This window comes from Gorilla gorilla, chromosome 11 (assembly GCF_029281585.2).
Source record: "Gorilla gorilla gorilla isolate KB3781 chromosome 11, NHGRI_mGorGor1-v2.1_pri, whole genome shotgun sequence".
Classification (NCBI taxonomy): domain Eukaryota; kingdom Metazoa; phylum Chordata; class Mammalia; order Primates; family Hominidae; genus Gorilla; species Gorilla gorilla.
The window spans coordinates 70,433,235-70,460,350 of NC_073235.2; the positions used below are offsets into that span (position 1 = coordinate 70,433,235).

Below are 27,116 nucleotides of genomic sequence, written 5' to 3' on the forward strand. Positions count from 1 at the left end.
ACTCTAGTCTGTTCTACTGGTCTGTTTTTATACCAGTACCATGCTGTTTTGATTACTATAACTTTATAATGTAATTTGAAATCAGGAAGTGTGGTGCTTTCAGTTTTGTTCTTTTTCGTCAAGATTGCTTTGGCTATTCAGGGTCTTTTGTGGTTCCATACAAATGTTAGGATGGTTTTTCATATTTCTGTGGGTAATACAATTTAAAAATTTTGATAAGGATTATACTGAATTTGTAGATTGCTCTGCATAGTTGGGAATTAAGGTAGTATGGTGGGTAGGAAGCTCTAGTCCACATCTGTGTATTCTAGCAATTATATAGGCCCTCGTGGTGATTTTTATGTACTAACTTTATCCTTGCATTCATCTTGTAAGCCAGTTCTTATTGTCGCTTCATCCTAATTTCTTTATGCATTTTTACATCTCTATCCTGTTGTATGAATGTATGCAAACTACCTCAAATGCCATTAGGATGGATATGAAAATATGGGTGGAAATTTAATACAGACATTAAATGATATTTATAACCATGTTTAAATACAGATATTAAATGATATAACAATTATGACAAGGCAGTTATAAATAACTTTTTTTCTTAGTAATATATATTTGCTTTTTAAAGTACATTAAAGAGCTGCCATATCTAGGGTTAGCTAGGAAAAAGCAATGGCACCATCCTGGGAGTCCACCCCTCTGAAAGATTTTTGATTAGTCTCCATGTTGCAAAGTCCTCCAGTTATTCATGTACATTTTATCCTCTTAGTAGAAGATAAGGGTCTTGTCTTTTCACCCACAAGTTGTACAGAAGAGTGTAAAGAACATGCTCTGAATGTCAGGAAATGAGGATCCTGGGAGTTTAGCTCTGCAAGTAGTCCTGTAAAGGGCCTTGGACAAGTCATTCAACCACTCTGAGCCTCAGGGACTAACAGCATTAAAATGAATGAAGTGGTTGGAAGGAATTATTCTCTCTTGTCCCCTATAGCCCTATAGGGGTTTTAATTTGAAGAACATCTGTCTATATGGAGTAGAAATGTTTGCCTTTCATTCTCTCCTCATGCTAATTCAAGTTACTTGTCAAACCCAGTTCTCTGTACTGGATGCATGATGCCTCCTCACTCTGCCTCTAGGGCACTTTCACTAGTTAACTCTTACTGGGCATTTTATGAAAGTGCTAAATGCCATTGCAGTAATGCAGATGATATCTAAAGGAGGAAAGAAACAATGCAAAACAATCTCGTTGTGCAATACACTTTTATTTTCCTTTTACCTTTGCAGTCATCTTCGAGTAATCGTTGTGTAAACAATAGAATGGAATGAAATTACATTAAATTGTATGCAAATGGCTCTAGAACACCTTAACAATTATGACAAGGCAATTATAAATAACTTTTTTTCCTTAGTAATATATATTTGCTTTTTAAAGTACATTAAAGAGCTGCCATATCTAGGGTTAGCTAGGAAAGAGCAATGGTACCATCCTGGGAGCCCACCTCCCTGAAAGATTAGACTCCAATTTTCAAAATCCTAAGGTTTACTAGTTCCATAATATACAGTCAAGCAGAGGGCTACTTGGGTTGAAAGTATTTATTCTTGAACCTTAACAGCGTTTTACCTTTTAGTCATTGCACAAAACCCTTCCAATTTTCACTCCACCTGGGTATTCTGCAAAATTTCAAGTAAAACTCAGATTCTGATATTGTCAAGTTTATCACCTTTAGAATAACAAATCCTATCACTTAAGGAGAGCCAAATCAGAGATGGGTATATAGTTAGCAATCTAACAGAATGGCAACATTTTACATAGCATTCTAAACGGTCCAATGAAGCAAAACTTAACATATGCCACCTTACATAGAGGAAATTTTAGATCTGAGACTATTCCAGAGTAAAGCAGCCTCAGGCACATTCTTAATGTGAAAGTTTGCAAGGCACCTCCCTCTCCCAAGAGACAGTCAGATTGTAAATTGGTTTTTAGGCAAACAGACTAAAAGAATAAGCATCCAAATTCCTAATTCAGTCATTTCAAAATTTAGAAGTTACAAATACTCCAAAGATAGACCCAAAACTTTTTGTTTAAATAACGAGATTAACTGCAAGAAGCATATAATCAAAACCCTTTTTTTCTTATAGCTAAGGTGTGTAATGCATAAATATATGAAAAATAAAATTCACAGTCAGTTTTAAAACTAGAATTCAAGTTTGGCTAATAAATCTTAATTTTATAAGTATATTAATTTCTAAATACAACATAAAAGAGGCAGTATTGTCAGATGTACAATTAAAGTATTATAACAGAAATAACAACAATGAAAGGAGAAATAGGCTTCTGGATAGAAAATTCCTTTTGTTGCCAATAAATAAGACCACCTGAGTGTATTTCAGATTCTTTTCACTTAAGGGATATCCAATTTGATTGCTAAGAATATTAAATAGCTTTTGGAAAAATTAGCAACAGTCGTGCAGCTGTGGCATTTGCTTGTTCTTGTACTGTGGATTGCTAGAGAATAAAGCAGAACTCGGAGGGTTGTAAGTTTTAAAAAATTATTTTTTTATCCCATTTTGTTGAAGCCGGCCTCTTCACAATCTTCTGATTTTGCTAGGAAATGGGAGTGAGGGGCTGGGAGGAAATGGGCAGAAAGAGGGAGGGTTGAAGGGAGTAGGGGTGGGGGTGAGACATGACAGATCAGGGTGACATCAAGGGACATACATCAGCTGACACTCAACTGAGCAAACCCAATCAGCTTCACTTCATCAGGAATCTCCGACCCATCACAGCCAGAAGCCTGAAAAGGGAAAAAGAAAGCCTCAATGCTGGTTTGCTGCTGCTGGTTGTTAAAGTCTTGTTCCTATGATGGCAGATCTAAGCAAAGGCACAGTTGGTATGGGACCATGTGTCCCATTTCTTCCAGAAGAGAGACGCCAGCCACTCTCTTGAATGACTACTGGAAGCTAAGTGCTGTCAGCACTGTGGCCATCATGCTATGAAGTACAGAACAGAGGTGGGAAGGGATTTGTTATCCATTAAAATACCATGCCCAGGCTGGAAGCTTTGGAACAGTCAGTGAAACACCACTGCTAAGAAACCACAAACAAATTTTTCAAAAACTAAATAAAATTATTTTAAATATACTTTCTAACTAAATCACCTTAGTAATCATTCTGAAAACAACATGAAAATAAGCAGAAGAGATCTAACAGGTCACTCAGGAGTAATTTAGTTTTTACCAAACTCATTTCTTCTATGAAACTTGCCAGGAAAAAGTCATCACCAAGTACTGCGATGCGCTCATTAGAAAGAACTGCTATATAAATACCAGTGAATAAGTTTTACAGGGAAAGGTATTATAACAATTCTTTTCTATAAAAGAATTTTGTTTATAATATTTTCAGACATATTAATTGCCTAAAATTGGCGAAAATTATGGTGTGTCAAATACTTTATTTTTCTTACTTCAGAATCAGAAAGAACTGGAAGAAAGCCATTGCCCTGGCCAGGCGTGGCGGCTCACGCCTGTAATCCCAGCACTTTGGGGGGCCGAGGCAGGTGGATTATGAGATCAGGAGATCGAGACCATCCTGGCCAACATGGTGAAACCCCGTCTCTACTAAAATACAAAAAATTAGCCAGGCTTGGTGGCACACACCTGTAGTGCCAGCTACTCGGGAGGCTGAGGGCTGAGGCAGGGGAATCACTTGAACCAGGGAGGCAGAGGTTGCAGTGAGCCGAGATCGTGCCACTGCACTCCAGCCTGGCGACAGAGAGAGACTCCACCTCAAAAAAAAAAAAAAAAAAAGAAGCCATTCCCCTTCAAACCTCTCACTGGTCCTAATTAATAAGTTATTTCATTTTTCTTGTGACCTCTCCCCCTTGCTTGCTTTTAGACAGACAGACAGACACACACACACACACACACACACACACTCACTCTCTCTCTCTCTCTCCCCCCCGCCCCCCTCAGATCCACCATTCTAAGCTGCCTCTCATCCTATAGTACATAAATCAGAATTGGACATTACATAAGAACAACAAGGAGGGGAGAAAAAAGTATGATGAATGACTGGGAATGGGCAATTAATTACCAAAGGATCATACAACCCTTTTCAGAGCCTAATTCCTGCTAAATTATTGTCACAACAATTAGTTTCCCATGGAAAAGTGCCCTTTCCAATCACCACAATTAAGCTGCTTAGCACTGCTTGTATACATTTAGAATATGTGCTGTACTGTTTTTTGAACTGTACTGTTCATAGTGTACTGTTTTTTGAACTGTTCAAAAAAACAGTACAGAAAACCAGCATCAACTCTAGCATTTTCTATTAAATAAGCAGCTAACTATAATGTTTGTACCTTGAATATTTTCAAATGATTATCTTTAAAATAACATCCTATGTAAGTAGTTATGCTTATGTAAAAAAGTCACTAGCCTAAAGGATAAAAATATTAATCAGTATTTAAAGAAAGGAATTTACTTTGTACCTATCCAGTGATATCTCTGGTTTCATCTGACAGATAAAGATGTTCAGTGAAGTAAAATTGTCATTGTTTGTGTTGACAGGGGCGATGAGGTCTGAAATGCTCTTCTCCTTATCACTTTCAACAAAGTAGTACAGGCATAGAGGGCATTTTGGCTGAGATATTTCTGGTGGTGTCACACTGACACTGTAATATTCACCTTCCCTATCCATTTTCTCCTTGTGTTATCACTGTTTCTTTATCTACCTTCCTAAATCATCCCTTCTCTCATGTGTAGCTCTTGTTAACATCATTTACTCAACCCACTGAATAATGGCAGACAACCTGTGTAATTAACAGCCAACTGACAAACATCCAAAGACAAACTATGGCTGCTGGTGGCGACAAAAAGGTCAGATTGCCAAATGTGAAGTACACCAATGTACTTCAAATCTTCATCAGAAATTTGGCAATGTGAATATCAGGAGGTTAAAATGACTAGAATAAAACTACAACATCCAATAGTGGTTGAACTGACTAGAAATGAGAATATTAAATCCTTTCTTGTGAAGAGTAATGGAAATGAGAACTTACTAGAGTAGGTGATAAACCAGTGGTTACGGTGAGAACATCACAGAAGGAGTCTTCACAAAGTCCCTACCCACCCTGGGTCCTCAGTGCCTCCCATAGCTACACTGAAATGTCTGTCTCATGGCCAGGACCTTTGGCTGTGTTTGCTTCAAGGTGCTCAGCCCTCCTTCCTCTGCTACCTGGGCTCTCACTGCTGAGTCCAGGGCTCTCTCAGCCTGCAAAGCACAAATGAGGGTGATATGCAAATGACTCTGAAATTCAGAGAAAGGAACCAATGACCCTTCAAAACAGCAATGTTCAAACTTTGGGGTCTCAGGATCTCTTGATACTCTTCAAGAATTACTGAGGACTCCGAAAAGTGTCTGCTTATGTATATTCGTTAGACTGACTGTCTTAGAAATTAAAGCTGAGAGATTTAAAAAGTATTTTAAACATATTATTTGAAATTATGTCAAGATATTGAAGTAATAATATAAACAGTACATTTAAAAACATAAAATAGGTTTACATAAGTTAATTATACTATCTTAAATTAAAACTAAAACATTTTAAAAATATTCCTTTACTAATTCATTGAACTTAACAATAATAAACTCATTACATACAAACATAAATAAAATCTTTATGGAAAATAACCATAGTTCCCCTACCCACTGCAAGAAAACTCAAAGAGTGGCCTGACTTTTACATTTCCTCTTTAATGTCTTGCTTAATAAAAGACAGCTGGATTCTCATACCTACTTCTGTATTCAATCTACTGTTTTATGCTGTTTTCCTTGAAGTACATGAAAAAAAAATCCAGCCTCATACAAATATATATGAAAGAGGGAAGAGTATTTTGATAGCTTTTCCAAATAGTTGTGGATATCATTTATTACTGCACTAGAACTTTCCAAGTGGCAATTTCTTTAACGTTAGTTGCAATGTACACTCTGAACCCACAGTATTGAAGTTTTCATACCCTGTTACCTTAAAATCTATTGGTCTACCTTGCACTTTGAGTGGATCTTTTACCCATGCATGACTTTAAGCATCACTGACTTATGCAGATCTTCTAAATGTTGACATGTTTCATTATACAATATGAACAATTCATTATACAATGTCAACAAATCATACCCATTAATATCACCCATCACCAATCTCATCAGAAAAGTCTTTAAGTACTGGGTTACTGTCAAGCTTACAGTAGCGATACAAGTTTTCCAAAATCCTATTTTTGCTTGAAAGCTTGAATTTATTATCAACAACAAATATTGTCAGATTTATTTATTTATTTATTTATTTATTTATATTTTTTGAGACAGAGTCTCACTCTGTCACCCAGGCTGGAGTGCAGTGGTGTGATCTCGGCTCACTGCAACCTCCGCCTCCTGGGTTCAAGCGATTCTCTTGCCTCAGCCTCTCAAGGAGCTGGGACTACAGGTGCCTGCCACCACGCCCAGGTAATTTTTTTTTTTTTGTATTTTTAGTAGAGATGAAGTTTCACCATGTTAGCCAGGATGGTCTCGATCTCCTGACCTCGTGATCCACATGCCTCAGCCTCCCAAAGTGCTGGGATTACCGGCATGAGCCACCGCGCCCGGCCATCAGTTTTTTGTTTTTTTTTTTTAAGTGTCAGTCTTACTTTCTTCATTCTGAAAAAAATGTCTGCCAAATATCCGAGTCTGAAAAACCACAGTTTGTCAGCTATTCTTTCAAGTAAAAATGATGTTTCATGAAGAAAGAAAAAACATGTAGGTAAGCTCAAACCAAACAATCTCACAAGTGCTCTTCCTGAAGACTATCAATGTACACCCGTATAATGAAGGAGGGATTCCCACTTCATCACACTGAACACTCAAAAGATGTGTCCTGTATCTGAAATTCAATAAAGTCAATAATGTTTCCTGCCTTGTTAGGAAAATTCTCAAGTGAAATTGGCTTTGCTTTTTTACACTGAGTGACAGTGCCTGGTTCTGAGGAACACAGTGACTATTAGTGCAGTCTGATGTTGCTGCATGTGTGCCGACATTACCAGTTTTACCCACCGTGGCTTTACACCAACGTCAACACAGTGGAAAAGGCAAGTCACAAAGAGTTTTGACATCCAGGATCCCCTAGAAGGGTCTCAGGGAAACTCAGAAGTTTGAGGCCCACGCTTTGTGAGCCTCAATTTCAAAGTGATGGAGAAGTTCAGAACATGCTACCCCAAAATATGCCACTCTTCTATTTCATGGTTTTGCGTTAAAGACACTTTAAAAAACAACAGCAGCAGATGCAGGAAGGGCCCTCTGACTTTCCTAAAAGCAGGAGTTAAAACTCCCATGTGGAAGGTTTCCTCCCTGCACCTGGAAGAAGAAAGCTATTCTGATCACCACAGACGGGGAGCTGAAGCCCCTGACAGACATCTACACAAACAAACCTTGTTAAACTCATCCTCGTGTTCCTAGTCACTTCTCCACAATGAAACCTCGTCCCAGCCCCCCACTGCCTTGCCCCCTTTCATCATTTATTGCTTCATCCAACTCAATATATGTGCTAAATTCTAACAGCTTCTTTGGGTCTTCATTTCTTTATGAGGCCTCTCATGTCATGTAAAACTTAGGTTAAATAAAGATGTATGCTTTTCTCCTGTTAATCTGTTTTATGTCAGTTTACTTCCAGGCCCAGCCAAAAACCCCTAAGAAGGCAGAGATAACAGTTTGCCTCCCCTACCAAAGGAAAATGTATACATTATCAGGGACCTAATGTGACAGTGTATGACATCATGCACGCTCTTACTCAGGGTGTATTCTGATTCCTGAACACCCCATCTCCTCACCCCTCCTGCCATGACAGCAGGTGTGGCCTGCACCCCATGGAGGAGCTGAAGTTATGGTTACCTGGCGTCACTGAAAAGGAATGCCTCCACCCCAAATGCGGGTGCACTTTGGAATCACTAGGAGAGTGTGAGGTGCCCCCGCCCCACCCATAGAGTCTGAGAACTACTCGTCTATCCCAGTGCTTCCCAGTGTGAAACTACAAGTTTCCTTTAAAGCATTGGTTCTCAAACTTCAGCCTGCATCAGAATCACCTGGAGGGCTTGTTAAAACGGATGCCTGTGTCCCACCCCGCAAGACATTCTCATTCCTTAGTCCTGAGATGGGGTCCCAGAATTTACACTGTAATCCAGTTCCCAAGGGAAGCTGACACTGTCGGTCTGGGGGCCACATGTGGACAGCCACTCTTTTAGGCTGGGAGTAGGAGGCACAGAGACGTGGACCTTCTGGAACTGGAAGTTTCCTTGAAGATCTTTGTCTCACTTTTCTACCCCTTCAGTAGGAGGAGAAAGTTAAAACGCTTAGGTAGTTTTTACCCCATTTCAGGCTTGACTTTACCTGCACTTGGCAAAATGTTGCCTTAGTCATACAGCCTCCAATTATGCAGAAGCTAAGAACCTCTAAAAATAAGTCCGTTTAGTCACTGTGAAAATGCTTATGAAATTTCTATCTGCAATACATATAATGCTATTAAACTTCAGTAACTAAAGTCTATCATGCTCATGTTAATGTGTACCAATTAGATGTTAATTACATGTTCTCAAAATTTGTATTCTATCTTCAAGGGCAAATTAAGTGTATCTTATTTCATGTTTTTCTAATGCAATTTCAAAAATTCCACATTGAAAGCAGGAAGATTCACCTACTTACAAAACTGCCAAGTAGTCCATTCAAAAATGGCTTAAAAATAAAGACCTGTCTCAAGGCTTACAACAATAAAACACTACTAATACATCAAACTCAAAGCACATAATAGTTGAGCTGAAATGCCCTCTATGCCTGAACCACTTTGTTAAAAGTGAAGAGAAGAATCTGATCTCCCAGCCCCTGGCCATACCAACAATGGAAATCTTACTTATTATCTTCCCCGTGGAATGCTTCTCAGGGTTTGCTGAACACTGGAACCACCATGAAGTCCTTTTAACATTCCCAAAGCCCAGGCTGCACCAAGAGCAGTTAAATCAGAATATCTGTTGTAAGACCAGACATTAGGTCCTACAACAGGACCCATTTCACATCTTGGGAACCCCAGGCTGTCTGGGGTTAATTTGCCCAGGATCACACAGTGGAGGCTGCAGACTCACCCCTGGTCTAGACTCAAAGCCCATGCTCTCAACAACCATTCATTCCTGGAGGCAGACCCCTGCGGCCTTAGGCATTAATTTTTTAAAGTGTCCCAGTGCTCCCCTGAGTGAAACCACTGTGCAGGGAGATAAAGAACCACAGTATCATGACACTGCCATTCTTTAGACAATTTTCAGGCCCCTGACGTTTTCCTTTAAAAAGTAATGAAAGGCACTGAGATTAAAATAATGATAAACAGCTGAGAGATAAAGGGACCATGCACAGCAGCAGCTTACGAGGAAAAACCCTGCTGAAATACTTTGATCTTTTATTCCTGAATAAAATAACCAAGTTGATGAATGAAGGTAAATACATTTGAATCTCTGCAGTTTATCGGGATGTTAGTGTCCTACACAAGATCAGGCCAAAAACCAGTTCAAATTAGCTCTGTCAAGTGGATCTCAAACCAGCTGGCAGCTGATAGCAACAAAGAAACCCTCCTGGGGCCTAACAAGGGCTGGACAGAAAGTTAAGTGACAGAAATAAGGTCCCTCCTGAGTGTGGTTTTCGTTAACCATCTTTATCTTTGGGGAGAATAAGCCATCAATTTCCATTTACTGTGAACACCACACTACTACATTTTCAAGCTGTAATGGGAAGGAAAACATGGACTTGTTTCCAAAACTCTCCTGTGCCTGACAGGCCACTATTACTCAATCTGCTGAAGGTACAAAGGAGATTCAGTCTCAGCCAATGTAGATTCAGTCCCAGCCAATGTAAATGTACCCAGTCATCCAAAATGAGGAATCTACAAAATGACAGAAAACTGTACAACCCTAAGGCTGCAGGGGTCTGCCTCCAAGAATGAATGGCTGTTGAGAGCATGGGCTTTGAGGCTAGACCAGGGGTGAGTCTGCAGCCTCCAGACTCAGGATCTGTGTGATCACTGTGTGATCCTGGGCAAATCAACCCCAGCGAGCCCGAGGTTCCCGAGATGTGAAATGGGCCTGCTACCAGAGATAATGGTAAAGCAGGAGAGCTGGAGGAGTGGGTGCAGACCAGGCTTCATTAGCCTGTCCTGGGTGTGCGGTTTACAATAGGGCAGTGGAGACACTGTGTCTACTACATTTTGGGATTGTAGGAGGATTACTCTGGCTACAGGCACAGGGTGGTAAACAGAGCCAAAAGCTGACAAATTGGTGGCAGGAAGATTAGTTTGTGAAGATGAGAGAATCCTGCTTGGGTGCAGGAAACGGAGATGCAGGGAAGAGGACAGAATCCAGAGAGAATTTAAGAAACATATAAGCTGATTAGGAGATGAGGGAGAGTTTTACATTATTCCTATGGTTTACCTAGAGATTGTACAGCGGCTGTTTTCACAAAATCTTCGGTAGTAGGAAAGGGCCAGGGTTACTGTTCCTCTTTCATAATAAAAGGAGAAAAGTCCAGCATGAGAGTTTCAGACTCTTATCTCTGTTTGCATATTACAAATCAGGAAAATGTTCTGGAGGTGGTATTAAAAAAATGAATAAAGGGACATATATTGGCTTGAAATGCTGACACAGGCTGCCATTTTCTCATCAATATACTCTCACATTAAAAAAAAAAAAAAAACACATTAAGAGGTGACAGTGTCATCCCAAACCAGAAGAGGGATTTTCCTATTTGTTAACCTAGCACTCTACATCTGAATAAAATGTTTCTTATCAAAGCAAAAAGAATTCCTTCAGATATATCTTTTCTGTGAAAATCTTTGTATTTTTCTTTTATCACACAGCCTAGCTATCTAAAATTAGATGGGAAGTAAGACCCAGGAAGTTAATTAGCACCAGGCTCACATTTACTGTAACTAATCATTTAGCATTTTTGGTCACCCACATTTTCCATTTAATTTCACAAATATAAAAAAGATCATCAATATATGTTGTGCACAGGAAAGTGTTGGTCGTCTAGATCTAAAATTGCTTCTGGGATTCTGACCAGCCTTTGATAAAATTAACTTATGATTTTTAAAATGTACCTTAATGTACTGTTTGCTAAAATTTTTTGGAAAACGGTCACTTTTGACTATCTGGACTTCTCTCCATTTCTGACCACCACCATCTTGGTCTCACAGTGACCCCAGAATGTCCAGCACTCTGTATCTCTGTGGCCACCTAGTACTTAAGTTTACAATCTACTAGTGCAGAATAACTGTTGAAATATCTCCTTTCTACAAAAATCTGTTACTGTGATTTGAAATGTGGAAGTAAATTGTTGTGTCTTTGTTCGCCAGCCTTTGGTGAGTTGTTCTACAATTGCTTCCAATTACCTAAACCATTTCTACAACAATCAGCCTCTATTTTTAAAAGTTAGAACCACTTGGCTTTTGTCTTAGGAAAGCTTTATTAAGAGTGTTGCTTTGAATTCAGTGTAATTTTGTCTTTATGGTCAAGTTGCAATACAAACTGCAAGCAAAATGATCTAGGCTTCAAGATTCTTATATGGCCACTCTTAGTCAAAGGTGTGATGATAAAAGAAAAAGCTACGCTCATAGAAGAGGAAATTTCCAGTCACAATCAGAAAATGTTCCCTAATGTTGCAGAGTCAAATGCTTCCAAATGCAAAAATTGATTCTAAAAGAAAACAACAACAGCAAAATTACAGAGTAGGTTATTAAACTAGATTATTATTCCCTGCTGGCACAGCATGGCAAAATATTACCTCCTTCTTTCCATAACTTTCCACTTACCAACTTAAATGTCAATGTTTTTAAAGCTTTGGGATCATCTACAATCTTCTGTAAATTAGCAGCCACTGTAAAATATAAACATAGAAAGTTTCCAAATTATTTCCAATAACAGTGGATTTTCACATCAATGACTCAGAAAATTTGACTAATGATGCAATAAACTGCAAAATCATTTTTCATAAACATTGCAAAGTCCATATAAATGACCAAATTACTCTCATACAGATATTTTCTACAACAATTGATATCATTTCAGCAATCTTGTATCTATGCACATCTGAATTAATCACTGTATGTCAACTCTGCATTTCATATAATAAAATCTGAAATTTCTAACGGAAAGTAGAAATGATAGCAGCCCCCAGTGTTTCCGCCACTTGGCTTCTCTAAATATTCATTACTAAGAAATTTATTAGCCAGGAGAGGGCAGTACAAAACAAAGAGGAGAGGTAGTGGGGAGAAAAAAAAAAAAACAACAAAGCCTTTCTCTGGAAATAGAAGGTCATCACATCTGAACCCCTGTCCTATAAATTCACTCAATTCTCTGAACCCATTTTTATCAAGGCAACAAAATACAGTGGATAACCTCTACAACTCAAGCGCATGTTTTAAGGCTTTCAGAGCACAATGATCTGTCAAACCAGGGAAGTGCCACCTTGAATAATACCCAAGTTTGCCGAACAGGGTCAAGCACTAGAGTAGAGGCTGTCAGTTTGGAGCTCAGTGCTGCAGATATGTTTTCAGTATTAGCTGGATTCATTGGAGATCTGTCCTTGTTCTCCACGGTGTAATGATCTATCTGATACCCCAGTAGAGAAGTCAGTTTTTTCTGCTTACTCCTCTGGCTCAGGGTACTGCTAATGAACAGAATTATCAAAAGCTAATGATGATGGAAACTTAAAACTTACTTTTTCCATGGCCACACCTGAAGTATAAAGTCCTGAAAGTCAAATAAGGGCTATTGCTTAGGGAAGGAGAAGTTACTGCTGAAGAAATTATGGGAGAATGTCGTGTTTGTCATTTTTATTTTTTTATGAGTAAAATTATCTGCTGCTTCAGTAGTTAGGTATTGAAGTTACCTGAATTTTTTAAGATAAAACATTTTAAGATAAAATAGTACACATACAAGTATTTTGAGAAAAGTGTTTCAAGTAGAAAAATTTTAAGTAGAAAGTAGTAAGAAATCTGTGCAAGTTTTAATTTTCTCTAAGGTCGACTGACAACAACCTAGATACATGGATTTTCTGCAGATTAGTTTATTTCATTTAATCCATCAGCTGCAGAGGAGAAAAAAGAAAAATTATGTACTCAATATGGCCTATTTCTCTTTATAAACCATAATTGCAAGCATCATTTTATCTTCATTTGTTGCCCTTTTAATACTTCCATTCTGAGTGATCTGCAGTTTCATTTTTACCAACACTCCTCCCATCTGCCTCCTCTTTCTCTCCTCTTTCTTTTGCCCACATAAGCAAGCACACACATATCAGGTACACCCCAGGGCACCAATTCCAGAATAGTTATCATCGCAAAGCTTCCTGTGGCCTTTCAACAGTTTTCTGAACATATTTTAGACACTAAAATCATCAAGTCATTTATGCAAGAAACATTGGCTCACGGAGTGCAAAGCTCTGCTGTAAAATCCTGTCCACCAAAGCCAGTATTTATCATGTCAGGGCATTCTGACTACATGCAAATTACAGCAAATGAACACAGTACCCATTTTCTTAAAACATCAAAGTGTTCTAATAGTTCCTCTGATTTGGGCTGATTTCATGAGTGGCCATAAATTCTTCGTATAAATTTCAGTCCTTTCATTAGTTTCTCGGTTAATGTAGATGATTTACTGCCTTGTTCTGGGTCATCTATTTCCAGTCTGCTCTCTAATGTTCAGTCAAAAAAGCAGAGCTCTAGCCTACACTAATTCACAACCCTCTCTCTGGTGTACATGTATATATACAAGGGCCAATTTCCAGGGAATGTGTCAAGCAACTTGGAGACCGAAGGGCAAGATGGAGCTGCCTGCATCTTAAACAATCATCCCAGAATCCACACTCCCCAGTTGTGAATCTCACACCTCTGGGACATTAAAAATTCAAATTCTGTCTTCAGCTCAAAGTAAAAATAGCAAAACTGGCCACTTACCTGATTACTTATCCCAGCTGCTAGGCTTATTTTCAATTTGGTTGATTCTAATTTGTTGTAAAGTGCTATAAAACACCTTCATTTAACTGACATCACATAAAATTCAGGGTGATGCTAATTTCTTTTCCAGTAGCAATGCTCATTAAAAAGATGGGTGTCACTGTTTCCTCCCATCTCCTGACTGTGCACCTGGATTTCAAAAATAAAAACGCTCCTTACCTGGAACGTGAGCTGAGAAGGAAGGGCTGGGTAGGGCTGGCTGTTGCTTTAGAGCTGCCTGAGCCTGTGCTGAGAACACTGACCTTCGTGTTGTAAGACACTCGAGTTTCTGGAAAATGTGGGACTTCTGAACCCTGCTTGCTCAGTAGCCACTGACTCATTTCAAATCCCTCTTGGTTTTCCCAAATAAAACTCATGCCCCTTGGTTTCTGCAGCAGACATTGTGCTATCTTCTTTGAACTAGTCCCTCCCTTCCCAGCCCACACTCTCTCTGTCATTTGGGCAAACAGGGACACCAATAATATGCACTGAGGCCCCCAGGGACTGTGGCCCTCAAGCCCTGTCACTAGGGCTTTACCAACACTCCTCCCACCCGCCTGTCCCTACAGGGTATCTTTATGTGAACAATTAATTTTTTTTCTATTTTTTTGTTTCTCTGTATCATACTTTAGGCTTGAATACCTGTCAGGGCTGGAAGTTTCTATTTACTTTTTTTTTGTTTTTGAGAACATTTGGCCTAAGGTATGATAAGTATTGTTCTTTATGAAACTGTAACAATATCATTAACAGCCACACGGAAAAGACGCTGATGCTCAGTACTTCCCTGAATCTAAACAGAAAAGGAAATAAGATCATCCTAGGGGTAATCCACTGGAGGCAAGGCAGCAGAGCTGACACTTTCTTGGCAAACTAAGTCAGGCATTCTCCAGACACTATTTTCTGTATACATTCCTTGCACTATTCAAATTCTCTACATTTTTTAAAATATAATTTCAACTTTTATTTCAGATTCAGGGGTTCATATGCGGGCTTATTACCTAGGTGTATTGTGTGATGCTGAGGTTTGGGGTATGACTGATCCTGTTACCCAAGTACTGAGCATAGTACTCAATACTTTTTCAACGCTTGCCTCCCTCTCTTCTTCCCCCCTCAAGTAGGCCCTGGTGTCTGTTCCCTTCTTTGTATCCATGTGTACTCAATGTTTAGCTCTCACAAGTGAGAACATGCGGTATTTGGTTTTCTGTCCCTGTGTTAATTCACTTAGGATAACGGCCTCCAGCTGCATCCATGTCACTGCAAATGTCAAGATTTTGTTCTGTTTCATGGCTGTGTGGTTTTCCGTGCTGTATATGTACCACATTTTCTTTACCCAATCCACTGTTGACAGGCACCTGGGTTGATTCGATATCTTTGCTATTGTGAATAGTGCTGTGATGCACATACTATGTGTGTGTCTTTTTGGTAGAGCAATTTATTTTCTTTTGGATACACACCAAGTCATGGGATTGCTGGGTTAAATACTAGTTCTGTTTTAAGTTATTTGAGAAATTATTCACATTTTGACTGTAAATATGACTATTTACAGTCTACGTCTATATTCTGAGTAATCAGTCAAAAGATACACTTTTTCCTGAGATACCAGCTTATTTCACAACAACCCCATGTTCTGGTAACAGTGAGTTAATTCACTTAATTCTAGCTTTTTCCAAACACAAGCTATGGGGAAAAGAGAACCAATGAACACGAAGTCTAATGTACTACTTCCAATAGTAAGAAATTTCTAACATTAGACAAAAGCATGGTCTTGGGTTACCTGACAAAGTGATGACTTCAAAATATTGTTTTATCCAAAGAGACACCCTGAATAGATTGATGCAGAAAGGCAGCATGAGATTGCAAAGAAAGAGACAATCCAAGCTCTAAGTAAGGAGAAAAGGAGATGGTACGAGGGTAGGCTTCTTATGGATACTGCTAGAACACTAATATAAAATTAAAATTTTATTTTAATTAGGTTTCTTTGAAATCCAGCCACGCATACAGAAAACTTACTAACTCAGTTTGGGACAAAATAAAAGATTCACCCCATTATTTTCCCTAAATCTCCAGGCTCTTATCTTCATGGGATGCACTGTAGCACAGTGTATAAGAACCTGAATTCCTGAGCCAGAGTGCCGGGGTTCAAATCCTCCTCCTGCTCACAGCTGTGTGACCTTCCTGAACGAAGTTCACTTAGCCTCCTCTTTCTGCACAAGGCCATGCATTGGTCATTGGTGAAATGAAGATATTAATGGTGCCTCACTGATAGGGTTTGTTTTGAGGATTAATTAACACACATAAAGTGCTTAGAATAATGCTTGATGTATAGCAAGTGGTTAATAAATTATTCCTCTCTGCCCTGGACAACTGCAATATCTTATCTGGTTTACCTTGCCTTTGGTCTTACCTCCTCCGAGCCCTCTTTCTAATACTCACCAGAGTTACTGGATAACCTAGATTGAGAATTGGAGTGTGTTACCTCCTTGAGCAATGCTGTTTAACTGTTCCCATCAACTTCGGGATAAAGTCCAAATTTTTAACATGGTCAATGAGACCCTCCACGGTCTGGCCTCAGCCAACCACTCCAGCTTATCTTTTGCCATTTCCTACCCTGAATCCTCCCAGGAAAGGTTCCATAACTCCATTCTCCTCCAGCTCTCTACCCCTACTCTTATCATTGTGTACTGAAATAATCTGTCACATATCTGATTTCCCCACTAGATTCAAACTCTGAAAACCCAGAAAAAATCTTATTCATCTCTGTAAAACATTCATCTTTGAAATATATCCACATATGCAGAAACGAATGACTTCTCACCACCTCCGCTGCTGCTCCCCAACTGAGGCTACCACCAACTTGCCACTAGACTCGTCCAGTAGCCTGTGGTCTCACTGCTTCCACCCTGATCCCTCAATGGCCTAGACTTCACCCAGAGGGCAGGGGAGGCTTCTAACATGTAGGCAGACCATGTTACTTATCTATTCAAAACCCTCTGTTGGCCTTCCATCTCAGAGTAAAGCCATGGTCTCTACAATGGTCTACCAAACCCATCTGATCAGGCCTCCTGCTCCTTCTCTCCTCTTATCCCTCACCACTCTCTCCCTTGCTGCTCCTGCTCCAGCCACACAGCCTCCATGCTGACCCTGGAGCATTCAGGGCAGGGGCTCGCCCAGAACCTCTGTACCTGCCATTCCCTCTCCCAGAAATGTTCTTCCTCCACGACTCCATGACTGCCTCCCTCCCTTTCTTTCAGTTTCTGCTCAAATGTCCCTGGCTACCCTATTAACACCCCCACCATCCCCTCACTCTCTCGTTACCCAGAATTTTTCTTTCTCATAGCACTTATCACCACCTGATATGCTATATATTTATACATTATTTCTGGATGTGGCCCTTTACCAACTCCACATACCCAGAAAATGAGCTCCAATGAATACAGGAACTGTTTTGTTCACTACTATGCTCCCAGTGCCTGACACAGACGGATATCAATCTGTGTTGAATACATGAATATATGGAAAAATGAATCTTTGTGATATCAGTGCCCAGCACAATGTTTAGTACACTGTATTTGGTAAATATTCTCAAGGCCCTCTCCCCAGGCACAAGCTCACAAAAGTTTGCATACAATTTAGAGGATTCTAAGACACTAAGAACCCCAAATTGAGACTCTCTGAAAGAAGAATTATTCCTGTTTTGGAAAGTTTCTACAAACGTTTGTCTCCTAAGCAATAATCCTATTCGTTTGCCCTGTTAAAGCAAAGTAAATACGGCCTGAGAAAGACTCCGTACTTCTACATTTGAGTCCTTGTGGATGAACTGCAACCTAACTTAATAAGCAGACAAGATTGAAAACCTAACTTAGGAGTATGCGCCTGTAACAAGCTCAATCTCAGCAGCCATACTTCAACCAGTCATACACTGCTGAGTGTTCAAACTGTGTTCAAATAAGGCAAATGCTGAGCTGTAGCCAATCCAGTTGTTTCTGTACATCACTTCTGATTTCTGTATGTTACTTTATTTTTTTTGTCCATAAATTTGTCTGACCATAAGGCACCCCTGGAGTCTCTCTAAATCTGCTGTGATTCTAGGAGCTGCCCAATTTGCGAATCATTCATTGCTCAATTAAAGTCCTTTAAATTTAATTTGGCTGAAATTTTTCTTTTGACAGATGGTGTCAGAAGTGGGATCTGAAGAAGAGCTTCTAATGACCCCCAGGAGCACTGAGTGAACATGCAAGGTAACTGCAGGACCCACTTGTATCCACTAATCTCTCGGAGCGGCTGGAGATCGTGGGTAAGTTCTCTCTCAGATTTTGGAGGTCCAGTGGATTTGTGTTTTGAGTTCTCTGAGTTTCTTTGAGCAAATATCTGATCCAAACTGGGTTTGGAAGTCATGACACAAACTGGACTGGGTCTAGGAATGGATTTAATCTGGTAACTAACTGGCCTGGATCCAGTTAGAGGCCTCTTACATCTGACTAGGTCAGAAAGAAACTGGTAGCAAATGATAATATTGTAGGGGTGTTAAATTTGGCTTTTAAAATTTTGTGGGGATTTTTGTGTTCTACCCCTTTGTTTCATTTTTCTTCTGCACGTAGGTAGGAAAAAAATTATTTGCTAAGTTAATCAAGGGAACCCAAGAGAAAAGCCAATATTTTAGGTAAAAATGAGATCCTTAATTTCTGAAAAACTGAGTTCCTTCATGCTTATACATTAGGTACAGAAAGCAGTGGAGTCTTACAGAAATGGCTTACTAAAGGTAACTTACTGTGGAATGCTCTGAATAAACAGCAATGCATGGAAGTGCATTTAAAAATGAAAAATTAAATCTGCTAATCTTTCAGCTTAGTTACTATCCCAATACAAAGGAAAAAGACTGCAGCACCAACTGGCTGACTTTGGATAAGTAATGAGGTACATTTTACCTGAGTAAAGGAAGGGATAGGGTTAGAGGCCCTCCCCTCAGTAAAGTCTCTCTCAGTTAAAAATGGATTAAACATGACAGGGCCCCACCAGGGGCAAGTTTGAGCCTTGCCAGTTCAATGCTGAGTGGCTGATGTCTGTGTTTTGTCTCATGTATTTTACTCTGGCCAGAACAAAAAATGTTAATTGGGTTACCCCATGCAACGCCTTGGGCAGCAACTTGCAAAATTGAGAGGCTTTTTGCCTGTGGTTGATGAAACAAACAAAAAAAAGATGATTTTCCTTTATGATGTGGCTTGGCCCCAGGGCTACAGTGTGGCAAGCAGGGTCACTAGGGCTGCTAAGGGAAAGGGAACCCAGAAGCCTGGCATGATGGCAAAAGGGTAAGAATTTCTTACCAGTCAGACTCTGGCCTCTCTCTGTGCAAACTGGTTTAATGAGTGGTAAAAGTCACAGTTTATCTCTCTTGTAAAGTTTTAATTACCACAAGAAAAGAATTCTGAGGCTGATCTTGAGCTATAGTAAATCTGGTGTGTTTTGTGTGTCTTTGTGCTTTGTTCTGCCATAAAGAGGGGTATCTTAGGATAAAACGTGTGCCTAGGACCCCATAAGCCTGCTGATGAAGACAGCCCAGCAAACTGGTCAGTTAGGTTCTTGGGAGCTTGACCTTGTAACCATGTGGCCTTGCTTTCTCTTTTCACAATGGCGGCCCGGGTTCAGGGTTCAATTCCTGGCTTCAGGAATGAGTTCTTTCTGGTATGATAACTGTGTGGCCTTTACCATTTGTTAATTCTCTTCCCCTCCACGAACCATCCTAAATTTTCCTTTTTCTGAACACAGAAATATTGGCCATTTGGCTAGCCAGGGTTGGGTAATAAAAGATTTAAAAGGACTTTTTGTAAAAAAGCGCTATAGTTGAAAGTCAGCTTAATAAAAAGTAGATATTATAGCTTTAACAGCCTGGGACTCCTTGGGAAAAACAGGAGGTGCCAGAGACCCCATTTGGAAAAAAATCTGTTTTCCTCATGGAACCCCAGGAATTAGATATGGATAAATCTCCCTCAAAATCGAAGGCTCTGGTCTTTTTGGGATCCAAGATCTAGTATAAAAATAAGACCCTTAATTTTTGGGCAGCTGTTTTGCCTTCCAGCTCTGCCTGCTTATTAGGCCCTAGAAACTGCATGCTTTCCTGGCCCTGTTCTTCCAAGGACTCCACCCTAAAGCCAGTAATCCAATTTAAAAAATTAAAAACTGACAAATAAAAAATTTGTCTGTGTAGTTATATGTGTTATGTGTGTAATGTTTATATAAAAGAGCTCTAATTAATTGGCTTCCAGAAAAATAAGTGCTTAAATATTTTGTCAGAAAAGTAAAAACTGTAATGTCTTAGTCCATGTAACTTTAGTAATCTTTGGGAAATAAAAACAGCTTTAAAGATTATTGGTAAAATAAAGACATTTGGACTAAATTAGGCAGGTCAGATATTAGGTTTGCTAAATGCTTTAAGGTCATAAACTGCTTCTTAGGCTTTTGAAAATTGTTCAGTTTACCTATTTTGGAGCATTAGATTCTAGATAAGGCCTGAGGACATTCAGAATTAGCCATGCCCCCTAGCTATGCAAAGAAGGTTATAAAGAAAATGGATTTTATACCAGAAAGGATTTTGTATAGTAAATTCTTGTCCTAAAGTAAAATAATTGGCTGTTTAAAAACAGGGATGTTCAGGACAAGTCAAGAAGTCCAAACATGGTCTGTGTAAGTCGTGAAAAGATTTGTGAAAGAAAATTTATGCATCAAAAGTAAATGTTGCTGAGTTACCATTATAACATATGATTGAGACTACTGAAAAAATGGTTTTACATGCAAGGTGTGTGAGGAGAATGAAATTCGTTTGTGGTAAAAGACTGTAAGATGGCATAGGAATGCAAATTTTTGCCTAATTTAGAGGGTTAAAGGATTGTTTTAAATTAAGTAAGAATAAGCTAAAGGTTTGAACAGTTATGGAAGGTCTGCAAAAATTAATCATGTAAAAAAATTCTGTGTGTGAATATATTGACTAAATTTAAAGGTGTATTTTCCATAAACTGAACATTGAAATAAAAGCACAAACAGGATTTTCTTAAAGTACTAATATGCTCTTTAACAAAAATTTGTAAAGGGTTATAAAAGGTTTATGAGAATCTCACCTTATGGTTAAACTGATTAAGACTGGAAAGATTTGTCTATAAGGTTTTATTAAAAATTGGGGTGGACATTAATAGTACACTAATGCAAGGATGAAATTTGGCTTTCTCTCTTAAACAAATTTTCATGTAATATTAAAAGATAATAAAATATTTTTGTTTGCCTTTTGAATAAACTACTGACAAAAAAAGAAGGCAAAGAGACAGACTGTTTGAAAAGCTAAGTCTTCCCTCTATCAACAAGTAAAAGTTTTTGCCTTTAAAAATTTTTTGAGTCATCATTTTGGCTAAATGAATGACTTATGGTAACCTGAAATTCTATTTCATAATACCAAGTGTTTTAAGCCTTTAATATATTTGATAGCCTTTCCAAAATCAAATTTCAGCTTCAAAATGGTCTTTTCTGACCTCTAACTTTGAGATGCTACAGAGGGCCCCTGAAGCATCTAAAAGAAAGGCAAGCAATTATTTAACATGTTTAGTTACATAGGAAGCATTGTCAAAAATTTTAAAAAAGTTTAATCTTCTTCAGGTTATATTTTAGTGAATGATATTAATATATGTTCCAAAATTGTATGGGATTTCTAAAATTCTAATATGTCTGAGTATATGCTATCAATCGTAATTATGGTTATTATGTTGTTATTGCAGACCACAGAAATAACTAAATTTGTCAATTGTGCTTTTAACTATAACTATTTAAAGTCATTTCCACGGTTAAGTGCTTAATGCTCATGCATTTTCTGAAAACTTCACAAGCATGCAAAATGCTAGAGTATAGTGTCTTTTAGGAGGTTCACAAAAGGATGGAAAGGACCCTAAAAGCACTCTTGAATACAGGTTTCTAATAACTTTAGAATCACATCATTCAAACTGGGTAAGAATTCCTGGAATTTTAATGAAAAGACTGACTGGGTTATAAAATTGCTAACTGAAGTAGAACAAAAATTGATTTTCATGCTAAATCAGCTGATATTGAAATTGTTTAGATATACAATTTGAATGAACTCCATGGTCTAAGTCAAATTACCTATGGTAACCCATCAGTTATCAGTGCTATGCACCTAATTTGGAGAAACAACTGGTATTCAAAAGTTAATATGTCTAATGTTAATTAAGCATGGACTCATGGAGAACCATGATGGCCACCTTGTCCTTCCTGAGTCTTTAAAGCTTTTGTTATTAAAAGTTCTGCATTTTATGACTCATCATGGAAAAGACAAAATGCAAATAAATTACTCTTGGTTCACCTCAGTTGAGTATTTGGTATCATATCCTAGGCGAACATGATTTCAAAGACTGACCATTTTCATTCGGTTTTTTTCAAGGATGAGAGTCTAGGCCACCCCAACCACATAACCCACTGAGACTAGCAGAGGAAATCTACAATAGAAGGTAGATGATGGGGATGAGGAGTATCAGAGAGGCCTCAAGACCAGGTGTAAGGACTATAACTCACATTACTAACCTTCCCTCTTACAATTTCCCCCCCAGGAAAAGAGATCAACCAATCCAGAAGAACCATTCCCAGGTGGATCCAAGTAGTGCAAAAGGTGGACTGTAGGCCGGGCATGGTGGCTCACGCCTGTAATCCTAGAACTTTCGGAGGCCGAGGTGGGCGGATCACAAGGTCAAGAGATCGAGACCATCCTGGCTAACATGGTGAAACCCCGTCTCTACTAAAACACAAAAAATTAGCCAGGCGTGGTGGTGGGTGCCTGTGGTCCCAGCTACTTGGGAGGCTTAGGCAGGAGAATGCCGCGAACCTGGGAGGTGGAGTTTGCAGTGCCATCTCCTGGCATTATTGGTGGCTGGTAACCATCGTTTAGTTCTTCTTTGGGAATTCTCCATGACCACAGAAAGCCGGCTTAGCCAAGGTCATGCCCTCTCTTCAAAGGACTGGTCATGATAGGAAAAAGGCCCCATCGCCTCAAGGCAGGACAACGCTAAGGGTCATCTCAGCTTCATTCCTCCCTTTGCTGAAGGAGGCATTTGCTGCAGTTCAAACACAATTACTCTATCTGCCAAATTCTGCTTCCTTTATTCCCTCACAGATACTGATCTTAAAAGAACTCCTCAAAAAACTATCTGCATAGAAATCTATGGCTCTCCAAATTTTTCCTCGGAAACCCTAAGACTCTGCCTATAGGGAAGGACACAGTATAGTCACCTTAGAAGATATTTCTCATGATCAAATTTATAAAAGTGCAAATAACAATTAAAAGAAATGAGTATACTACATGCAATTTTCCTGGGATTTCACTTAGAATTAGAATTCTGGATAGTGAAAAAAACAGTAGTTAGAAAAAATTCTAAAACTGCCTTTCCAAAAATTATTAAGAGGGAGATCTGATCTAGTCAACCCCTCCTCTTGCCTTTAGCTTTCAAGCTGCCTTAATTTTTTCTGGGCTTAGGCCAGCTAACTTAGGTTATATTAATAGTTTAAATGATAACAGGCCTTCTCAAAAGCTCAACCACCTTTGTAAAACTAATGAGAGACCACCAGGCTAGGGGGAGAAGAGGAGCCTGAATTCTGGTAAGGTGCAGAAATAAATGATTGCCAGCCATGCCTGTAGATAACATCACTACTGTAGGTTGGCCTTTTGAGATTTTCAGGTTTTTTGCATGTCTGACACCCATGGCTCCACCTGGACCCACCAACCTCTGCTCCTATGGCCCCACTCAGAAGCAAGTGAGCTCAAGAGGACAACTTTGACCCCCTATGATTTTATCTCTGCCCCAACCAATCAGCAGCAAGCACCCATTTCTACCCACCCACATCCCTTCCTCCAAACTGTCTTTGAAAAACCCCTAGCCTACAAGCCTTCAGAGAGACTGGTTTGCATAATAACTCCTTCTCCTGTGTGGCGTGGCCAGTCTCATGTCAATAAAACTATTTTTTTTTTTACTGCAATGCTGTGGCCTTTATTTGTGCAGTGGGCAGGAAGAACCCACTGGGATGGTTACAATTCTAGGAATGTTACAGGTACTATGGATATGCAGACTTTAAGACTAAAATGTCAAACAGACTTGAGTATTAGTATTATTTACATATAGAAGGGATGTATGAGAAATAAAGAAAACATAGAAATACACCTGCCATTCTCCTTACAGTTCAGGTAAATTCCAGTTTATTAGTATTATTTGGTCCTAGTGCAAATGTCTGATTCGGTTTGGCATAACAAAACTGGCTGATACTGGATCTGTCCTTTAAAATATTACCATAAAATTGGTATTTTGATCCTGAATTTCCTTTAATGTGTTTAAGGTACAGTTTTATGAACTAGCTGAAAGTGTGGTAATGGGAAATGTCCAATAATCATTATGTTATGGGAAGTGTCCAATAATCATTATGTGATTATTGCTCATTTTGAAAGCAATGAAGTGGTGTAATCAATAAAACTGTATCCTCATTTAGCTTACAGAGGTGATGTACTGGTAAGCTTATAGTTTAATTTCTCTTCAGAATGAGGATGAAGAAAGTAGAAATAACAATGCTATATGAAAAATGGCTAAACTTGAAATAAAGTCATGTTTACCAGGAATACCCAGAATTCATCTGAGTTGAAGGTAAGAATTAATTTACTTGCTTCGGAAAAGAAAAAACAAAAAACAAAGGGGATTGTTGAGTGGCAGCCACAGCTGTTGAAAAGTACTTTGTTTCTTTAAAAATGATTAAGAATTCTATAGGTGTCTTAACCAGAGGTTTTCAGTCTTGGAACCCTCTGAATTGTGGGCAAAACTTTGTGTGCACATTTCTGGGGAGAGGGTGTATGGATGTAACTGCCCAGTGGGTTCACCCTGGCCACTGCCTAGACAGAGCCAATTTATCAAGACCAGGGGAATTGCAATGGAGAAAAGGTAATTCACAGAGTTGGCTGTGTGGGAGACTGGAGTTTTATTTCTACTCAAATCAGTCTCCTACAGCATTTGGGGTTGCAGTTTTTAAGGATAATTCTGAGGAAGGGGCTTGGGAAGTGGGGAGTGCTGACTGGTTGGTTTGGAGATGGAATCATTGGGGGTTGAAGTGAGGTTGCTGTCTTCTGTTCCTGGGTGGGATCGCAAAACTCATTGAGCCAGATTACTAGTCTGGGTGATGCCACCTGGTGCACTGAGTGCAGGGTCTGCAAAATATCTCAAGCACCGATCTTAGGTTTTACAATAGTGATGTTATTCCCAGGAGCAATTTGGGGTGGTTCAGACTCTTGGCAGACAGAGGCTGCATGGCCCCTAAACCATAATTTCTAATCTTGTAGCTAATATGCTAATCCTACAAAGGCAGACTGTTTCCCAGGCAAGAGGTGGTTTTTTGGGAGGTGCAGGGGAGAGGGCTTTAACTCTGAAACAAAATTTTCAGAGTTAAACTATAAACTAAATTCCATCCCAAGGTTAATGGCCTACTCCCAGGAATGAACAAGGACAGCTTAAAGGTTAGAAGCAAGATGGAGTCAGGTCTGATCTCTTCCGCTGTCATAATTTCCTAATAATTTTTGCAAAAGTGGTTTCATGGCATTTACTGGATTATCAGTGGGGCCACGTCCTTTGAAATCTTAACAATTACTTTCCTAAACACTTCCTAACATCTTTTCGTATACTAATGTAAGCAGCTTAGGGATGAGGCTTTTTGTTTGCTTAACAGCCTTACTGAAGTATAACTAACATACCTCAAATTGCATGTTTTTCAAGTGTGAGTATGAACATGTGTACACACTCATGAAACCATCACCACAATCAAGATAATGAATATGTCCATCAGTTTTCCTGTGTCCCTTTGTAATTCCTCCCATCTTCCTCTTCCTGATCTGCTGCCTTCTCAAGGAAACCACTGATGTGTTTTCTGTCACTATAGATTAGTTTACGTTTTCTAAATGCTACACAAGCAGAATCATCTAGTACATACCCATTTTATCTAGTTTCTCTCACATATCATAATTATTTTACTTAGCAATAAAAAGGAATAAATTATTGATCATGATTATTTTTTATTGAGCAATAAAACATATGATCATGGTCCATGATGGAACATGATCGATAATTCATTCCTTTTTATTGCTAAGTAGTATTCCATTGTATGCTATACCAGTTTGTTTACATATTCACCTCTTGATGAATACTTGGGTATTTCTGAGTTCTGCTGTTACAAAAAAGCTGTTATTAATATTCATGTACAAATCTTTGTATACATACACATTTTCTTTTTGCTTGGGTAGATACCTAGGAGTGGAATGGCTGGATCACATGATAGAAGTATTTTTAATTTTTTAAAAACTGCCAAAATGTTTTCCAGAGTGATTGTACCATTTTTACATTCCCACCGGCAGTGTATGAGAGTTCTGTACATTAGAACTTACACACTTGCTAACACTTAGTATGGTCAGTCTTTAATTCAAGCCATTCTAATAACTCTGTTGTGGTATCCTGTAATAAGTTTACTTTGCATTTCTCTAATAGAGCATCTTTTCATGTGCATATTTGGTGAAGTCTTTTTAGGGCTACTTTCTGACAATAAAGGTCTTAAACGTTCCCATAAATACAAGTATGGTTTTGCTGAATTAGGTAGAAGGCTCTTTCTAAAAAGAAACAGAAGTTTTTATTAGGGAAACACAGGTGTTTCTTAATCTGAGAGGTAAAACGTTCCAAGAGTGCCCATCAGGCATTCTTGCAGGTCATCCAGTAGATGAATAAAACATACATAGAGGCATCAGGCATAGCTCAAGCAGCATCATTCTGCATCTTGGAAAGTGTGCTAGAGCTTTTTGTACAGTTCAGAAACCCTGACTTTCTTCTATGGATTTTAAGTGTGTAGGTCATGAGTTTGAATATAATTAAATAAAGCAGAGAAGGAACTGATCACATCATGGAGGGAAGAAGTGATATGACACAGGGAATCCACCCAACTTTGATTTCTAGAGGCACAAAGCAAAGTCTTCCCAGGTCTTTTCTGCCTACAGCAAGAAGGTCTTATT

The 27,116-nt window shown here is 39.0% G+C and overlaps 1 protein-coding gene across 1 annotated transcript in view; it reads right to left on the bottom strand.

The window, feature by feature from the left end:
* Positions 1–1,234: 1,234 nt before the first annotated feature.
* STK39 (serine/threonine kinase 39) overlaps positions 1,235–27,116 on the bottom strand; it is a 293,318-nt gene continuing 267,436 nt past the window's right edge. The window contains exons 17-18 of the mRNA XM_004032736.5: positions 11,861–11,925; positions 1,235–2,783 (exon numbers count right to left, since the gene is read on the bottom strand). Coding sequence (XP_004032784.3) covers positions 2,709–2,783; positions 11,861–11,925 — 140 coding nt within the window. The 3' untranslated portion in view covers positions 1,235–2,708. The remainder of the gene's footprint in view (positions 2,784–11,860; positions 11,926–27,116) is intronic.